This window comes from Bactrocera tryoni, chromosome 2 (genome assembly GCF_016617805.1).
Source record: "Bactrocera tryoni isolate S06 chromosome 2, CSIRO_BtryS06_freeze2, whole genome shotgun sequence".
Taxonomy (NCBI): Eukaryota; Metazoa; Arthropoda; class Insecta; order Diptera; family Tephritidae; genus Bactrocera; species Bactrocera tryoni.
In genome coordinates this window covers 58,961,335-58,979,308 of record NC_052500.1, presented here as the reverse complement: position 1 = coordinate 58,979,308, position 17,974 = coordinate 58,961,335, and the positions used below count along the sequence as shown (strand labels likewise).

Sequence of the window (17,974 nt, the reverse complement as noted above, 5' to 3'; positions counted from 1 at the left end):
CATTGTGAATATCTGGTCAGTTGTTGATTTGCCAGGCCTAAAGCCACACTGATAAGGTCCAATCAGTTTGTTGAAGGTTGGTTACTTCCTTAAATTCCAATCGTTGGGGCATGCTTTTGTTCGACTATATTCTGTAAAGAATCTGATGCATTCTCCTTTTTAGTTCTTCGCCGGCTCCCGGCGGGTAATTGCTATGCGAACTTCTTCATGGTCGGGCAATGGAACGTCTGCTCCATCTTCATCGATTGGGGAATCGGGCTCGCCTTCGCCTAGCGTTATACTACTTCAGCAGGCTGGAGAAGTGTTCCTCCTTAATTTTAGTATGCTCTGGGTATCAGTCACTAGATTACCTCTGGAGGTTCTACAAGAGTATGCTCAGGTCTCGAAACAATTTGTTAGTCGCGGCATCTTTTCTTAGAATTTTCGAACATTACCCTGTCGGCCAGCTTGTCAAGCTCTTCGTACTCACGTATTTCGGCCTCTCTCTATTTTTTTGTCTGCAAATACGTCTCGCCCCCTTTTCAATTCAATTCCTTTCGATATCTATTCCCTCCCGCACGTGTTGAGGTCGATTGTAACGTTGCGAGGTAGGCAGTCTGTTTTCTCTCCGTTGCGACACGGCACTTCTCATAGTACCAGCTGTTCTTTGCATTTTCCGAAAACCATTGGCTTCGTTTGTAGATGTACGTAAGGAGCTTGAAATGCTGTCCCACAGTTCCCTTATATCGAGTTTGTTGACGAGTGCTCTTGGAGTGCAAGTCGAGTCGAAAATCGTTCGGTTGTCTGTTGTGATTACAGCTTCTCGACGTCGAACCTTCTTGTGTTTGTTGACGTACATTTTTTGCTGCACAGAGGCGGGTGCGTAACTTGGCTGCAACAAGATAGTAGTCCGAGTCGATGTTAAGACCTCGGAGCGTACGCACGTCTAAAATACTGGGACGTGTCTTCTGTCTATCGCAACATAATCAATCTGGTTGGTGGCTTTTCGATCCGGAGACAGCCAGGTAGCTGGGTGTGTTTTCTATGCTAGAATCTAGTACCACAGAAAATATTATTTCGGGCACCGGCGAAGTCGATCAGCCCCAACCCAATTGGGGATGTTTCCTCGTGGAGGCTGAAGTCACTAAGTACGATTTTGACATCGTGGTGGGGGCAGATTTCGTAGGTGCGCTCCAAGCGCTCATAGAGGGCATATTTGGTCACATCGTCTTTCTCCTCCGTCGGGGCGAGGGCGCAAATCAGCGATGTGTTGAAGAACTTCGGGTTGATGTGGATTGTAGCCGTTCATCCACCGTGTTGAATGACAGTACTTGGCGACGGAACCTCTCTCCCACCACGAATCCTACACCGAACTTGAGCTCCTTTATATGGCCACTGTATCAAATGCCATAAGAACCTACTCGCCTCAGTCCTTGTACTGTTCATCGAATTTCTTGGACGGCGGTGAAGGCTGACATCTTCACTCTAACAAAGACATCAACCAGCTGGACAGCACATCCTCCAATTTAGGTACGAAAAATTCATTAATCACAGCCTTGTAGCGTTCTCCATTAACTTTAAATATGGACCAATGATTCCCTCTGCCAATAGAGAACACCAAACAGTAACTTTCTGAAGAATTAACGGGTCTCTACAATAACTTGTGGATTGTCATCACTCTAAACTCCACAATTTTGTTTATTAACATACCCACTCAATCAAAAGTGAGCTTCATCGAAACAAAATTTTCTTGTGAAATTCGGGACCATATAAAGTTTTATACACATTTATACAGCAAGCCGCTTGTTTCAAGACAGACTTCAGATGTTATTGAACGCAGCTTGCTATTAGTCGCGCGTACCGAACCATTATGTTGGTAAGTCCAGAGTAAGTATATTTATTATGAGATGACAAACCAAACCAAAATAGACGAGGTTAGGATACATTAGTGTCATGATACATGCAGTATTTTCCCAAGATGAATATAGGGTTAAGGATTATATCTTGCCTTTTGCGTGGTTTGGGCTTCGTTACTTTCCAACTTCACCTTGATTGGCTTTTTCTTTGAAATATTTATGGATTCTTAGCTATACTTCGAACATACTGCTAACTGTGTTACTCTATAGTATTCTAGGCCAATACTTATTCGATCGGGTCTATGAGTCAAAGTTTTTGCTGCTATTATTACTCCAAGTATACAAAAATAAATAACTTATTTGTAAATTTCTATATATACCAACAATGCTTACTTATTTTATAAGTTTATGTAGTTGTTGTAAAAGAATGATTTGAAAATCGAAACTGCTTCATTGCCCATAAATCAGTTTCAACTAATGAAAAGGCCTCCTTATCCACGCTCTTTCACATATAGTAAACACGCGAGTGATTGCGTGAACTTCAAATATGCCGTTTTACATATACTATACATACATATATATTGTATATTTTACTCGTATAATACATATAAAGCCGCCCACATATTTAGTTGTGCTCATGACTTTCTATTTGCGAAACTTTACGCCTTCACTTTTACATTTGTAAATAGTTTTTGTTTTGTTCTGAGGTTCCTTTTCTTTGGTTTGTTAGACTTGCTATGACGCAGACGCTACCATGACGTATCAAATTTTTTGGTAAAACACATTTCGCAGGAATGCCGTTACGTCGCGTCAATATGCAAATTATGAAGCAAACAAACAGACATAAAGTGTGGAGGGCATAACACTAAGGTTGGCAAACAATTACTACTCTTTTGTTTTTTTTATTATTTTTTCCTTAACGAAAATATGTGGCAAGGGTGCGCTGTTATTTTTGTCACTGCCTGCCCGCTATGCGTATAAGAACAGTGGAAGCTATTGTAACTCTAATTTATTAATGATGATATTTGTTCTAAAAAGAACATGAACAATTAATTTTATTTGTTGGATGCAGAGTTTTGTATCTAAAATATTTCGTTTGTTTTTTCAATTGTTTGAGAATGTGCGACATATTTCTGAGTTTAAAGTAATCAGGTTGCTGACACCTCCCTTAAACATATTTACGTGAGGTATAAAAATTTCGACAGTGGTGAGCATTGGAATAGAAGGCATTGTTTATTGGTCATTACCATTACCAAAAAGGAAAAGCTTTTGTGAGAATAACTCGATTTCAAAAACCTTCTAAACTTTCAGTAGAAAAATAATTGATGCAGCAAAATTGAAAAATATAATCCTGGAAAATCAATCAACAACAGACAAATTGTATAAAAAGAGAAGTGAAGTAAGGCTAGGATCGAAGTATCGAATCGGAGCCGATATAAGAAAATGATAAAGACCACGTCAAAGTCGGTGGAATAACAAAGTTTCGACGTGCTTGTATGGGCTCAAAAGGAGCCCATTTTGAAGGCAATAATAAGTATGTTATGAAAGTAGCTGAAAATGTTGTTTCTTTTTACAGTTCGGTTCAAATTTGATCAGAAACACCCAAGAAATATCGTCAAATGCACCGAAGCCATTCGCATGAACACTTCGTAAAGCAAGAAACAAAAAACATCGAAACTTTAAATTTAAAGGGAAATATTTATTATCATTCAAAACAGCATTGTTTGGCATTAATTTTTGGAAGATTATTTTTTCAAATGTTGGTCGAAGGTACGTTTTAGGCGGTTCATTCATTGGGTCCAATTTTCCATGGCTCGTTCGAGCATTTAAACTGAATGACATGCGCCGTGTTTTGCTCCAAGGTCTGAATCGAAGCGGAATATACGTACACATAGACTTTACACGATCTTGGTGGCCAATCGACTGACTCAAAACGTGAATTTATCTGCTCACCGAAGTGTCTCAATAATAAAATTAATTGATGCGATGGGTGGGAAGTGGCGTCATCTCGTTGAAATCAAATGTCGCCGAGAACACGAGCTTCAATTTCAGGCATCAGATAGTCGGTTATCATGGCGCGATAAAGGTCGCAATTGACGGTTACGTTCTCACCGGCTTCATTTTTGAGGAAATATGGACCCATGATTCCACTGACCCACAAACCACACAAATTTTAGTGTTTTCTGGATGAAATGGCAGCTCTTAAATCTCTTCTGATTGCTCTTCGTCCCAAGTGAGCCAGAAATGGTTCTCATTGCTAAAAACAAAATGTAGCTCGAAAAGTCAGATCTTCTTAGAACTAATGTAAAATGCGCAAAGGCGTTCCATCATCGTTAGTCCGAGTTGCTGCGAACGTCGATGAATCGACTCTCCACGGTCTTCGTGTAAATTCTCAGCTACGGCTGCTATATTTTCTTGACTGCGTGTTGGACGTGTCCTAGTCGGCCGAATATTATACAAGAATGAACGCTGGGTCTCAAGATGGGTGAGGGTGTTGCGATTAGTACCCTATATAATAAGATTTTTATCTCAATTTTGATCAGCGAGTTTATATATCAGCTAGTATATGCTACATTGGTCCAATCCGAACTATATATTTAGATATCGGAGCGTTACCTTGAGAAATAATCTACATATGTGAAGCTTCGCGAAGATATCTCGTCAAATAAAACAATTTTCCACAAAAGAATTTCAGTAAAATTGATCAGTTTTTATGGCAGCTATGTATGTGCTATAGTAGTCCGATATTAGTGGTTCTAACAAATTACCAAAATCAATTTTTCTATAGTTTTAAATTGGCATCGTACCCGTTTTGGACTTTACAAGTTGGATAAGATTTTTGCATATTATTTTGTCAACAATAAAACACTGTGAATTCGCTGAACTAGTGCGCACATACTTACTTACACTCGCATTCTATGACACTCACAACATTTTGACTTTTTCTTAATTTTTTTTTTAATAATTGTGGGGGTGTGTTTGAAAATGAATGAGTAAGTGTTTTAGTTTAGCTTAGTTTAGTTTATTTCTGTTTTTTGCATTGTACCGCACAGTTGTTGCTGTTATTGTCACATTGCTCGTCGTTGGCTTCATTACTCCAGCCCTTTGTTGCTCTTTAAGCCCTTATATACCGTTATAGTTGGCAAGCTCAAATTATTTAAGGGTCGTTGCCGTGATTCATGCAAAGCGTGCGCGCACATTTCGGCAATATTTATTAAAAGCACACACATACACTTACGCACATAATGGTATACATTCGCAATGCTTGTTTTTTCTTCGTGCAAACTTCTTGTGTTTCCATTTCCGGAATAGATTTATGTGTGTAATCTTTTTATGGCGCGTGGCTAGCTTTTGTGTACAGTGAGCGGAGCGGTGCATTGTCGTGACCTTAACTTAAATATAATTACAACAACAAATATAACAAAATTAGGGAAGGTAACATAATTATAATTATGTGTAAGCGTGTAGCTTATTGCAAAAGTTGTTGTTGGCAATAAATTTTTATTTGGATTTCTTTAAACTTGAATGGAGTTGATTTTAAATTACTTTCAAGCCCATAAACTTAATTTTTTTTTTTTGCTTTTATAAACATAAAAAGGACATTCTGTATTTTGAGGTTTAATTAGTTGGTCGCAACAGCTGGTACCAACTCATAAGGATGCCTCAGATCATTTGATTCACCATGATTTACAGGGGGTGGATTTCCAAGTGGCCATTGCCTCGTTATGGTAGCTGTTAGTCTCTAGGTATCTAACATTCTTGGACTTATGTAATAAGTTCTTAGTTCTAGTCTTATCATACCTGATATATATGCATATATGCTTCGTTATCTTGTAGTTCCTTTCATCTGATCTGAGCTATGTATTGGCTCAAAGTGTGCACAAAGCTCTCTTTTGATTGTTGCAGCGGACAATGTTATTAACTCAGCCCCAGATTCGTCCAAAGAGGTCCCTAGCATGCTGAACTCGCCACTTTTTCGCTGTCGAAAATGTTCCTGTAGCCGCAAGCTCTAATTACGGATAAGTGTAGTTGACCTGCTAGTGGGCTTAAAGCTTTCCTGCAATTGTTGATGTGCATATGGTTGTTTTCTGCATCCACCCGTCAATATAACATCACAGACCATCTCTATACCTAGTACTTTTGCTTGGAAGATGTTGACTGTGTTTGGCAGTCGGATAAAGAGAGATTTCGAAATGTACCCATCGGTAATGATAGAGTCTGTATTATATTTTTCTACTTAATCCCTTCTCCATTCACGTCTAGAGCATACCCTCAACCCAAAATGGCCATTGAAATCTAATCATGGGAGAATATAGTCAGATTTTCTTAAATTTAGCTGGTTCAGTATAGCGCTATGTCCATAATATTTCCTGTTTTAACCTCCTAATTCCTTTATTTTATATTAAAAGACAGCGGCTACGCTGGCTAGGTCATGATGTCCGGATGGATGAAAACACTCCAGCTCTGAAAGTATTCGATGCAGTAGCCGCCGGGGGAAGCAGAGGAAGAATCTATGTTACCTTTTGATGCCAACGTAATGATTTTCAAGCGCTGCTTCTTTAACTTTTTCGATGCTATCGTAGATTTTCGATCTAACAGAGGTGGATAGACAAGTCGCATGAGGCATGTTTACGAGGAATTCAAAAAAAAGTTGCACCATACAATCAAAAAAAAATGTCGATTCGGTTTGCGGACGCAGTTTACCAGCTGACCAGACCCAGTCAAAATTGATCAACAGGTGTTTGGTCGAATGCCTAGCTCCCAGTACGACTATCTAGGCGAATTATGTTCCTAATTAACTTGCGCCTCTGCGGCTTCTTGAATCAGATAGATTCCATTATCCAATTAACCTTTTTAGGCGCTAACGGTCGCCAAAGTTTGACATGTTTGCACAGTTAAGCGGTTTTTGGTCGATATAACTGCTCCGCAAATCTTTAATATTACATAACGAAATCAATTATATCAGTCCTAGCTGGGAGTGTACACGAAGGCCGTGGGGAGTCGATTAAGCGCCGTTCGCAGCAACTCGGACTGACGTATGGAACGATTTGGCCCATTTTATGTCGAGATCTTAAATTGAAAGCGTATGAAATACAGTTTGTGCATAAACTGAAGCCGCTTGACCTTCCCAAGCGACATCGCTTCGCTCTATTGGCTCCTGAAAAGTTCCAAGAAAACCTGTGTTTTCGAGGCAAGTGATATCACGTCGTTTGACATTTTCTTGTGCGGATGTGTAAAGCCTAAAGTCTATGCAGACAATCCCGCTTCGATTCAGGCCTTGGAGTAAAACATCACGTGTGTCACTCGCCAGTTACTAGTCAAAATGCTCGAATTGGACTGAATAGATGGACCAACTGGAACGTAGCCGCGGCCGACATTTGAAAGAGATAATCTTCAAAAAGTAAATGCCAAAGAATGTTCTTTCAAATGATAATAAACATACCCTTTCAAATTTGAAGTTTCTGTGTTTTTTCCTCATAAAAGTAGGGAACCTCAAAATATTCTTTCTGAGTGTTATAAACTTCGTTACAAACTTAATTTATCTTGTTCCAGGTATTGAATTTAATATGGATATTAGTAAGGCTTGTCGAAATATCAAGAAAGTGCCCATATCTGTCAGATTTGTGGTCAAAAAACTTCAACTTTGGCTCAAAAAAAAAATAGGATATAGGTCAGCTAATATACTTCAGGTTGTGTACGAGGAACTTAGGAATTTTCATTCTACAAGGTGGGTTCCAAAGTAAACAGGACTTTTTGAATCTAGCGCCCCCTGGTGAGGCCATCTATATGCTAACTTTATCGATTGTCCAGTGAGAGTTTCATGACATTGGTCATCGATTGGAAATGAAGTTATTGCGTTTTAAGTGTCAGTATGTTTGTACTATCGTCTGGAAGGCCAAGAACTTCCACATTATTTTATAGCAGGACTGTCAACAAAGTATTAAAGCTTACTTGATTTCAGGTTTTAAGTGGTTTAATGCTCTTTAAAGCTCAGCTGAGAAGCGAATTCTAAGGCTTCTAGGATCCGAATTAAAATTTTTGGTATCTGTTAAGTTGGCTGTGGGTTCGATAAATAATTTCCAATGGAATGTTAGCAAAATATATAAATCATCGAATTGTCTTGATTTTCGTATTTCGTAAATGTTTTGGACAAGACAGATATTATTATTAATTTCTTTTGCACAGAATTTGTCTGACTTCGCGTTCATATCCTTAAAATGCTTAAAAAAACATTTGCATATGCTTATAAATGAATCTAGATGCGCTCTTAAGTTCATACCAAACCTACATTAGTGAGAAGTGCAAAATCAAATCATCATCAATCAAATGTGCTGACCTTTGCATTCATTTAGCCAGCGAATATGACGACTGCAGTCATTTATCCTCAACGTTTGCCCTACTCTTTCGTCTGCACTTACATAAGTGGGACGCCTTAATGACTTGGTGATTTCCACGCCAATGACTTTAAGATTTTTATATAAAAAATTAGAAATCATTTGTTGCCACCTTTTTCTATTGTGCGACCGTAAAAAAATATATAATTCAAGGTATGCACGCATTACATAACATCGGCATGGAGTGGAATGGCATCCGAGGATGAGTGGCATGCGCTAATATGCCGCAAGTTGTGTAAGGTCGCTCTTATCGCTTGCTTGCTGCACTACATAGTATTTAGTAGTGTTCGCAGTGTTTGCCGCCTCAGCGCTGTGCTGTGCTTTGCGTTGCGTCACGAAGTGATGAAGTGAACTCTCAGACGACCCCGATCATCGAATGGCAAAGCAGTAACATGCGCTTAAATGTTTATTAGGCTAGAAATTATGTAATTATGATAAAATCTCTAATGAATAGCCATTGAAGGGCATTGTGAGTTCTTTTGTTTCGGTCAAGGATGAGTTTTGCTTGTGGCGTATGCTTGTCGGGCTCGCGAAGAGATTTAGGAACAACGATTCTCTTTCTGCACAGTGTTATGTACATATATATTAGTATGTTTGTAGTTATGTTGTTGGTGCCATGAGAGGCTATTTACTTATAGTGGCTGCACCCTGTATATAAATATGCACATACAAGGTGCGTTTCAAAGTAAACAGGACAAATGGGGTTTTCGGCAAAATCAATTTATTTTATTCAAAATAGTCTCCTTCGGCTTCAATACAGCTTTTTGCACGGTCCAAAAGCATGTCGAACGAGTGCTTTAGCTCGTTGGCCAATGTGGCCGCCAGTATGCCGCTGCAAGTTTTTTGAATGGCCTTTACGTCTGCATAACGCTTTCCTTTCATGGGCAAATGCATTTTTCCGAAAAGCAAGAATTCGTACGGTGCATTATCAGGTGAATACGGGTTGTGGTTAATGGTTAAAATGTGATTTTTGCTCAAATAATCGGTCACAGTGATGTCTTTCGAATGTTGGATTCTAAGCAATTTTTGGTCGTCAGTCAATTTGTGCGGAACAAACCGTGCACACACCTTTCGTAAGCCCAAATGTTCGGTCAAAATGCGATAAATCGATGTTTTGGAGATGCTCAATTCCATTTCCATGAATTTCAATGATGATTTCGGCTGATTTTTGATGAATTCACGCACAGTTTCGATGGAATTTCCGGTGATCACGGATTTTGATTGACCCACATGTTGATCGTCATTTATGTCCTCACGATCACTTTGAAAACGTTGAAACCACTTGTGCACTCTGCTACGGGATAGGCAATCATTGCTATAAACTTGTTTCGTCAATTGAAACGTTGTATATTCCTATCAACGGGTAGGTGGTTATTATGTTAAAGGCAAGAAAAGCTTCAAAGACGTAATGCTTAAAACAGTATTAAAAATATTAAAATATTAAAAGTTATAGTTTTAGGCGCTATCCTATTGTAGATAGAAAGAATATAATTGAGGTTTTGCAATGCGACCGATGGTTTATAACGCCCTCTTCTATATCACAAGTGGTCACAAAGGTTTAGCACTCTAAACAATTCCAAGAGCTTACTGGGCGCGATGGAGCTGATGTGATCGCTGACCACGTTGATGCATCCAAGGTCCTTGAGCCTGCTTTTACAAATTGCTGGGCAATCCGGTACCATGTCGCAAAACCGTTAGTTTGCATAACAGACTATGCCCTTGTTGGAGAAGTGTTTCTTGATCCTGCAGTCCCTAGTATAGAATACCACAAAGAGACCAAATTTGACTTGGGGGAGGTTGCTCATATCTCTAAACCTTGCTAGGTTTGAACCTACCAATAGCAACTTGGCGTGGCGAATTCCTGTTGCCTGCTGCCTGTGCCGTTCTCTCTTCCGAGCGAAGCAACTCCCTTAAGGAGTGGGACCCTACCGCAATGCATGCTTCTAGTCCCATCTGGAAGCCGTCGCAAAGCGGGCTAGTTGGTCGGCCAGCTCATTGCCGGCTACCCCTTTATGCCACGGTACCCAGAGCAGGTGTACACGGTTGCAAACTGATAGGCGGTTCAACCTTCCTATACATACCTTCACTAATAGCGATTTGTTTCAAAAGCTGAGATCGCTTTGCTGCCTGTTTAATCACTAGATACAGCGCTGTAAACTTCTGCATGACTCCAAGTGCTGCGGTTGGATAAGTGCGCATTGCTGCTGCAGCGCAGACGCCAGCGAGTCTTTGCAGTTTCGGTAGTTGAAGACTTACCGAAGACTGTGTTGCCTTCGATGCCCAAATAACCGCTCCATAAGTAACAATAGGCCTTACGACCATGGTATACAGCCATCAGATGATACCTGGCTTGCAGCCCCATGATGTACCGGCTAGGCGTTTGCATATCATGAGTGCTTTGGTGGCTCCAGACAGTGCTAATTCAACTTGTCTATCCACCGTAAGGTTGGGTATAATGTGAGGAATAGACATCTCCAACTCCCTGCCACCAAGTTTTAGGAGTATTATTCCATCCAGAGGAAACCATCAGCCATTTGACCATTCCCGTTTGGAATAAAATGTTCACCAAAAGGGGAACATGAAATACACATGTCTACTTTGAAAGCCATTCACCTAGGAAATTCTATACCTTAAGAAAAGACCAAAATATTGCTAAATATCAGTTTGTCTCAGAACTTGTTTGCTTTAAGCCCGTGCTTTATGCGTAGATCTATTCCTATGGAATTGGATGGTACTACTCCTTGTAATTTCAGTGCATATTGAAAACGAATGTATCTGGAAATAGATTGATAGGATTCTATCGCAAACTATCTTGTTTTTCAAAGTGTTCCAAAAAAATTAAAACTCGATGTTTTGAAAAACATTCCCGACAGCGCTTCTGGAAAACTATTATCTAAAGAAAGAACCCTGGTTTTTTGATTTCGTAGATAATTTTTCTACCGAGACATGTTCTCGTTTTTTAATATTTCGTCGTGAAAGTTTTAAACAACATTTCTCCAATGCCATACTAATAGTAACATTTAAAAAATATGTTTAGTAGTGATATAGAAAAAAAATAATAAAAACATGCGTAATTAAACTTGCCCCTCTTAAGTCTAAGATTTGGTCATAAGTTCGTTAATGAAAAAATATTAAATTTACTAAACTAAAGTAATTTTTTCATATATTTCTAGGTGAACTTTCACTTCCCTTTTCACCTTTCGATGTCCACAAAAACCACGAAGAGGAGTACACATAAATGATGTCCTGGATAAATAAATTGAAGATAATCACTTTCAAAAATCAACTAAGTAAAAAGTGCTTCTCAGCTTTGGTGCTTCCTTCCACAACATTGTCTTCGAAATTACAACTTCCGCTGGCAATGCAATTACTAGTATTTTACTGCTATTGAATTGAAAGCTTCCTGCCAAACTTAGAGATAAATTGCAATGCATGCTAATGTCACATCAGATCGTGGTGGTGGCGGCGGTTCATGGCGTCTGCCACCTGATGAAACACTACAAGTACAAGATCCTAAACAGAAGAATGATGATTTAGATTTGGACGAAGGTCACAATTGGCGTAGTATCATATTTTCACTGTTAGTTATTAGTTTTGTAATAGCCGGAATTATAACCGCAATATATCTACTAGGGTAAGTGACACTTTCAACAATCCACCAGTGCTTATTCTTACCTATATGCATTCATTTATACCGATTATTTTTTCTCCTCCTGCCTTCAGTTATGTTGATGAATTGCTGTATTGGTCGGGTCGTCGCATGATACTCGACGAGTACCTGCAAGGCGATTTGACGCCCACACGTCTACAACCCGCTTGGGTTACGACGCGTAAGTATGTCTTCCAGTCGGACGACGGGGGACTGGCCATATTGGATACGACCAGCAATTCGGTTAGCACGCTCGTTACGAATCACACGCTGCGGCAGTTAAATGTACGCGGCTATCAGTGCTCACACGATCTGCGATATGTTCTATTTAGACATAATGTTAAGAAGGTATTTATTAGATTTACACACTTGATTTATAAAATATAAAATATATCAGAAAATGGCGGAACATTTTTTTTTCTTTTTCTGACTTTGAACTATGTTACAATTTCTCTCGAAGTTCTAATCTTGTTTATAATGGGTTGTCAAAAAAGTCTTGCGGCATTTTTATTGAATTTTTTTTTTATTGAAATTGAAACGAATTTTTGATGGCTCATGCCCAGCTCTTCACCGATGTTCGGCTGGTACTATGCCGGTCTCTTTCGACCAATTCAGCGATTTTATCGCAATTTTCGACGACAGGCCTTCCGGAGCGTGGCGCATCTTCGACCACCTCTACACCAGAACGAAAACGTTGAAACCATCGTTGTGCGGTGGAAATGGAAACTGTATCGATTTCATAAACTGCACAAATTTGGTTGGCGGCTTGAGATGCATTTTTGCCTTTATCGTAGTTGTACTGTAAAATATGCCGTATTTTCTCTTTATTTTGCTCCATGTTTGCGACGCTATAACTCACGAACGACTTAAAAAACGAAACGACAATCAATCAAACACGTGTTAGCGCGTGAAATGAACTTTCCAAAAAGGTACGAGTATAGCATGACCCGATGCGACGAATAAAACTAGAACTTCGCGTTTTCAGATTTTTTTGACAATCATTATTACTACCGAAAGACAAGTATGAGTCGGCACTCTCTCTCTGATGGCTTTCACATCTTGATTAATTTAACAGTCCCGAGATCTAAGAACACTAGCGACAGAGTCAACAACCGTGGTTACGAATGTTTATCTTCATAGTCGTTCTTCCTTTTCCTTGTTTTGAAGCAGTTGGAGATTCCAAGTATAGCCAGGTCTTCACAAAAGACTGGAGATCTTTATCTTCCTTCGCTTCCCCCGACGAGTACTCTGTCGAATACTTTCAGAGCTGGAGTGTTTTCATCCATACGGACAATATGACCTTAGCTGAACTATGGCAATGGTGTCCGTATATCTCGTATAGCTCATCATCATGTGATATTTGCTGTTGTCAATGCAAAAAGAAACATAAATATTCCGCAGAACCTTTCTCTCGAAATCTCATAACGCCGACGCATTATATGTTGTCATAGTCCATGCCTCTGCACCATATGGCGGATGATGCGTGACTTGTAGAGTTTGGTCTTTGTTCGTCAAGAGAGGACTTTACTTCTCAAATGCTCACTCAGTTCGAAGTAGCACTTGTTGGCAAGAGTTATTCTGCGTTGAATTTTGAGACTGACGCTGTTGTTTCTGTTAATGTGGTTCCAAGATAGACGACTTTTAACGTTATGACTGTCGAGAGAGCCAGGTCGGTAGTGCGATGACTGTTTATTTGAAGACAGGAGGTATTTCGTTTTGTCCTCGTTCACTACCAGACCCATTCGGTCTTCGTTATCCAGTCTGGAGAAAGCAGAACTGTGAGGCCAATGATAGCAATATTGTTGAGGCCAATGATAGCAATATCATTGGCGTACGCTCTTATAGAAGATGGTATCTTCTCTATTTATTTCTGCAGCTCGAATTATTTTCTCTAGGACTATCCATAAAATGTGGGTCTCTCATCCGTGGCTAAGAAGAATATATATCTTCTAAAAGCTGTTGTTGGCACACTCTAGCCTTATAAATAGCTGTTTTCTGCTATTGAATCAGTGAAGATTTTTCACCTTTTTTCACTTTTTTTCAAATGCAAAAGAGGTTTCTTGCAAATTTTCGAGCGTGAGCATTTTTTAAATTCCGAATTTTAAAAAGTTTTTAAGAACCCAAAATTGAACTTTCGAAACTCATTGTAGGGATCTATCCAAGCCTCGTCGATTCATTATATGCTCAGATAAGCAATTCTCAATTGAACTATTCTTTTTTTCAGATTTTTCAAAAGTCATTTACCGCATTTTATACAATTTACGACGTTGAAAACGATCACCATATGCCTGTGAAACTAAAGGATTCACCGAAAGTGCAGCGTACGCGTCTACAATATGCCGCTTGGCTAGGCAACACTACCTCGTTGGTCATCGTTGCCGACAACGATATTTATCTACGACAATCACCCACTGACGAGGAGGACATCCGAATCACAAATACAGGGTATGAAAATTACATTTACAATGGCGTACCAGATTGGCTCTATCAGGGTGAGTGCAGTACATACATACATAAATTCCAGACACATTTAAAATTCTTATCTCAAAAATGCTTCTAAATTATAGAAGAAATTTTCGATAAGCCCGAAGCGATATGGGCATCACAAGACGGTACACACTTCATGTATGCTTCGTTCAATGACAGCAAAGTGAATATGATGACATACCCGTGGTTGGCCTCAGGCAGTATTATCGCTGGTAGCAGTATGTCACCGGAAACCTCATTTCCTGAAACTAAAAATGTGCGCTATCCCATACCCGGCTCCCCGAATCCTGAGGTCACCCTGTGGGTGGTAGACGCTAGTAATTTAACCGACATACAATATTTTATTTTGAAACCACCCCCTTCCTTGGATGACCAGTGAGTATTGTAGTGATTTGCATATAACTATTTATATTTACGTACTGCCAACTTACAGAGAATTTTATATAACATCGGCTGGCTGGATCTCAGAACTAAATCATCAAGTTTCTGTTGTCTACATGACACGCTCTCAAAATTATAGTATAATCGCCACTTGTTTAGCGGATACAAATTGGACTTGTGTCGAGGTAATTAATCAAGCTTTTTGTTATTTCCAAATTAAAATGCAGAAAAGTGTGTTAGGTAGATAGGTGAGTAGGTATAGTGGGACTAAAATCTACTCACTCTATGCCATCTCTGAACCATTCCAAGCTTCTGAAGAAGTTCATCAGTACAAAAAGTTTTAGCGAATTCTTTTAGGTGTCATAAATTATTCAATCGTTGGATAGAAAATTGCAATTTATTTTTGAGAACTGCGTAATATAATTTCATTTATACCAGAAATTTTGTTGGAGATCATGATACGAAGGCTGCTATATATATTCTGGCCTAGGGCAACACTAAGTGTTGCCAGGTGCAATCTGACATTTCCATTGGAAAGTTTGACATTTTTTAGCATAACATCACTCAGAACGTGTTGTCATTTAATCGTGAATTATTTTATTTACAGGGAATTAAAAAATTCATCTCGGCCAAAAAATGGAATTAACTCGCGAACATTTTCGTGCGATCATTTTTCACAACTTTCGACGTGGATTATCACGACAAGAGTGCATCGATGAACTAAAATCTTTGTATGGCTATGAAGCACCATCCTATAGCACTGTGAAAAACTGGTTCAACGAATTCAATCGTGGCCGACGCTCGCTCAAAGACGAATTCCGTGAAGGTCGTCCAAAAACAGCCGTTGTGCCAGAAAACATCGATGCAGTACGTGAATTGATAATGCAAGACCGTCATGTAACATACCTTCAGATAGAGGCATGCCTATGCATTTCTTCCACCAGCATACATTCGATATTACATGAACACCTGGCCGTAAAAAGGTTTGTTCTCGTTGGATCCCGCACAATTTGACAATCGCTCAAAAAAAGGCTCGTGTGGATTGGTGTAAAGAAATGCTGAATAAATACGATCGCGTTGCTTCAAAAGTCGTTTATAAGATCGTCACAGGTAACGAATCATGGATCTATGCGTATGAGCCCGAAACAAAACAGCAATCGACAAAAAAAAAATAAATATAAAAAAACCATTTTCGTTGATAAATATGCCTATTTACATTATTAGGCCAGAAATATATATAGCAACCCACGTACGAACGATTTATGCTGCCTGTGCACCATCTATTCCGCCATCCTGATATTATAAATCTTGCTCTTTCGAAAACGGATTTCAACCGGTTAAAACAAAGAGCTATGCAGGTGATGTATTATTCCTGAAGTGGAAAATATCGTGCACATTAATTCAAAGTTTCTTACTGACTATATAACCTTGGTCCAAAAGAAAGTGGAATAATGTTTGGCTACTAACTTGCTAAGGCTGCGATGAGAAGTCGTAAAGTTTTCCTTTAAAATTTTGGGATCACTTATTGAGTTTTTCAAGAGGATTATTTAGATATTGTGTTATTTGCTTCCCACTAAGTATTGCTATTTACATAGTTCTCCGAAAAACGAAATCAAAATTTTGATATTATAGATTGGTGATTTATATTTTGGGCTTTCAAAACCCCTTATCGTTAAACTAGTTCTTTCCTTCTATGGGCCGTATACAAGAAGGAGTGTTTCAAGTAGTTACAAGCTGTGCTGTGAAACACTTCTGTAGAAATATAGTCGTTTCTCCAATATTGGCGTCGAGGCTATCGTAACACACTTATTTTTATATTCGACTATATGTAGACTGTCAAATCGGAAACACAGGTCATCAAGTAATTATCGCTGCTTTTCTGCTTCACAGATACACTCCGAGCGTGCTCCCGAAGATGAGTGGCTCGATATACTTCCGCATCCTGTTTTCGCGCCCGACGGCAATAGTTTTCTAATATTGGCGAGTATACAAGAATTCGGTAATGAGCATTTCACACACATCAAACACGTCACAATGACACAACAACGTATTGCCGTCATATCACATGGCCGCTATGAGGTAAGAAATCATGACAAGTCCTTTCAAAATATTAACTTTTGACATACAATAAAATTTATTTTTTCTTTTTTTACAGGTGCTGAAAATTCTTTGCTGGGACACTGTCAATCATTTAGTGTATTATCTGGGTACACAAGATAAAAAGCCCGGGCAGCGGCATTTATATATGGTGAAAGATCCGGTCAATGATGAGAGTAGAAAGTGCGTACGCTTTGTCGTTGTAAAATTAGTTGTTGTAAGATTTCTTTTTTGGAAATATTTTTCAGAACTGAGCCACAGTGCATTACCTGCGATTTGGGCGAGGCGCTTTGGAGCAGCCGCTATTACTATGTGAATTGTTCTCATTTCGATGCCTTCATGACACCAGTGTCTTCCATAGCAACTCAATATGGTATTGAATTTTACATATTGGAATGTCAGGGGCCCGGCCTGCCGGTGTCGGGTGTGCATATGCAGAAATCGCATAGTTTGGTGAAAATACTTTATGACACCCGTCCGTTCTTTACGGAGCGTCTGCAAAAGCTGGCGCTACCGACACAACGTTCATTCGAGATACCATTGCCACATGGGAGTCGGGCACAAGTGCAATTACTTCTACCGCCTAGTTGGCGTGAAGAGCTTAGGGATGCCGCCTTTCCGGTGGTGGTCGAAGTGTAAGTGTGTAGAGTTTTTAAGCAAAATTGTAGATTTTAACATGTTATTTGTATTTCCACAGCAATGGCCGCCCAGGTTCCGAGTCTGTTTCGGAGAAATTTCAAATAGACTGGGGCACCTATATGTCATCGCGTAACGATGTCATTTACATACGTTTAGATGTTCGTGGCGCGAAGGGCCAAAGTAAAAAGCAACTGTACCGACACTTGGGCGGCGTCGAAGTACAGGATCAGATTTCTGTTTTAAGGTTTGCTTGCGCTAGATTTATTTGAAATTTGAAACTCTTAACTTTTTTTATTGCAGATATCTTTTGGATACAATTAGTTTTTTAGATGAAACACGTGTGGGTATTTGGGGTTGGGGCTATGGAGGTTACGTAACTTCAATGGTGCTCGGCACACAACAGGATGTGTATAAATGCGGCATAGCCATATCGCCAATCGCCGACTGGCTCTACTACAGTAAGTAATGCTTTGCGTAATTATTTCTTTCTT

The 17,974-nt window shown here is 39.4% G+C and overlaps 1 protein-coding gene across 1 annotated transcript in view; it reads left to right on the top strand.

The window, feature by feature from the left end:
- LOC120769369 (dipeptidyl peptidase 4) overlaps positions 1-17,974 on the top strand; it is a 46,182-nt gene that overhangs the window by 25,861 nt on the left and 2,347 nt on the right. The window contains exons 2-11 of the mRNA XM_040096332.1: positions 11,404-11,864; positions 11,954-12,227; positions 14,104-14,371; positions 14,447-14,741; positions 14,800-14,932; positions 16,638-16,826; positions 16,903-17,027; positions 17,093-17,479; positions 17,542-17,727; positions 17,784-17,941. Of these exons, the coding sequence (XP_039952266.1) occupies positions 11,659-11,864; positions 11,954-12,227; positions 14,104-14,371; positions 14,447-14,741; positions 14,800-14,932; positions 16,638-16,826; positions 16,903-17,027; positions 17,093-17,479; positions 17,542-17,727; positions 17,784-17,941 (2,221 nt within the window). The 5' untranslated portion in view covers positions 11,404-11,658. The remainder of the gene's footprint in view (positions 1-11,403; positions 11,865-11,953; positions 12,228-14,103; positions 14,372-14,446; positions 14,742-14,799; positions 14,933-16,637; positions 16,827-16,902; positions 17,028-17,092; positions 17,480-17,541; positions 17,728-17,783; positions 17,942-17,974) is intronic.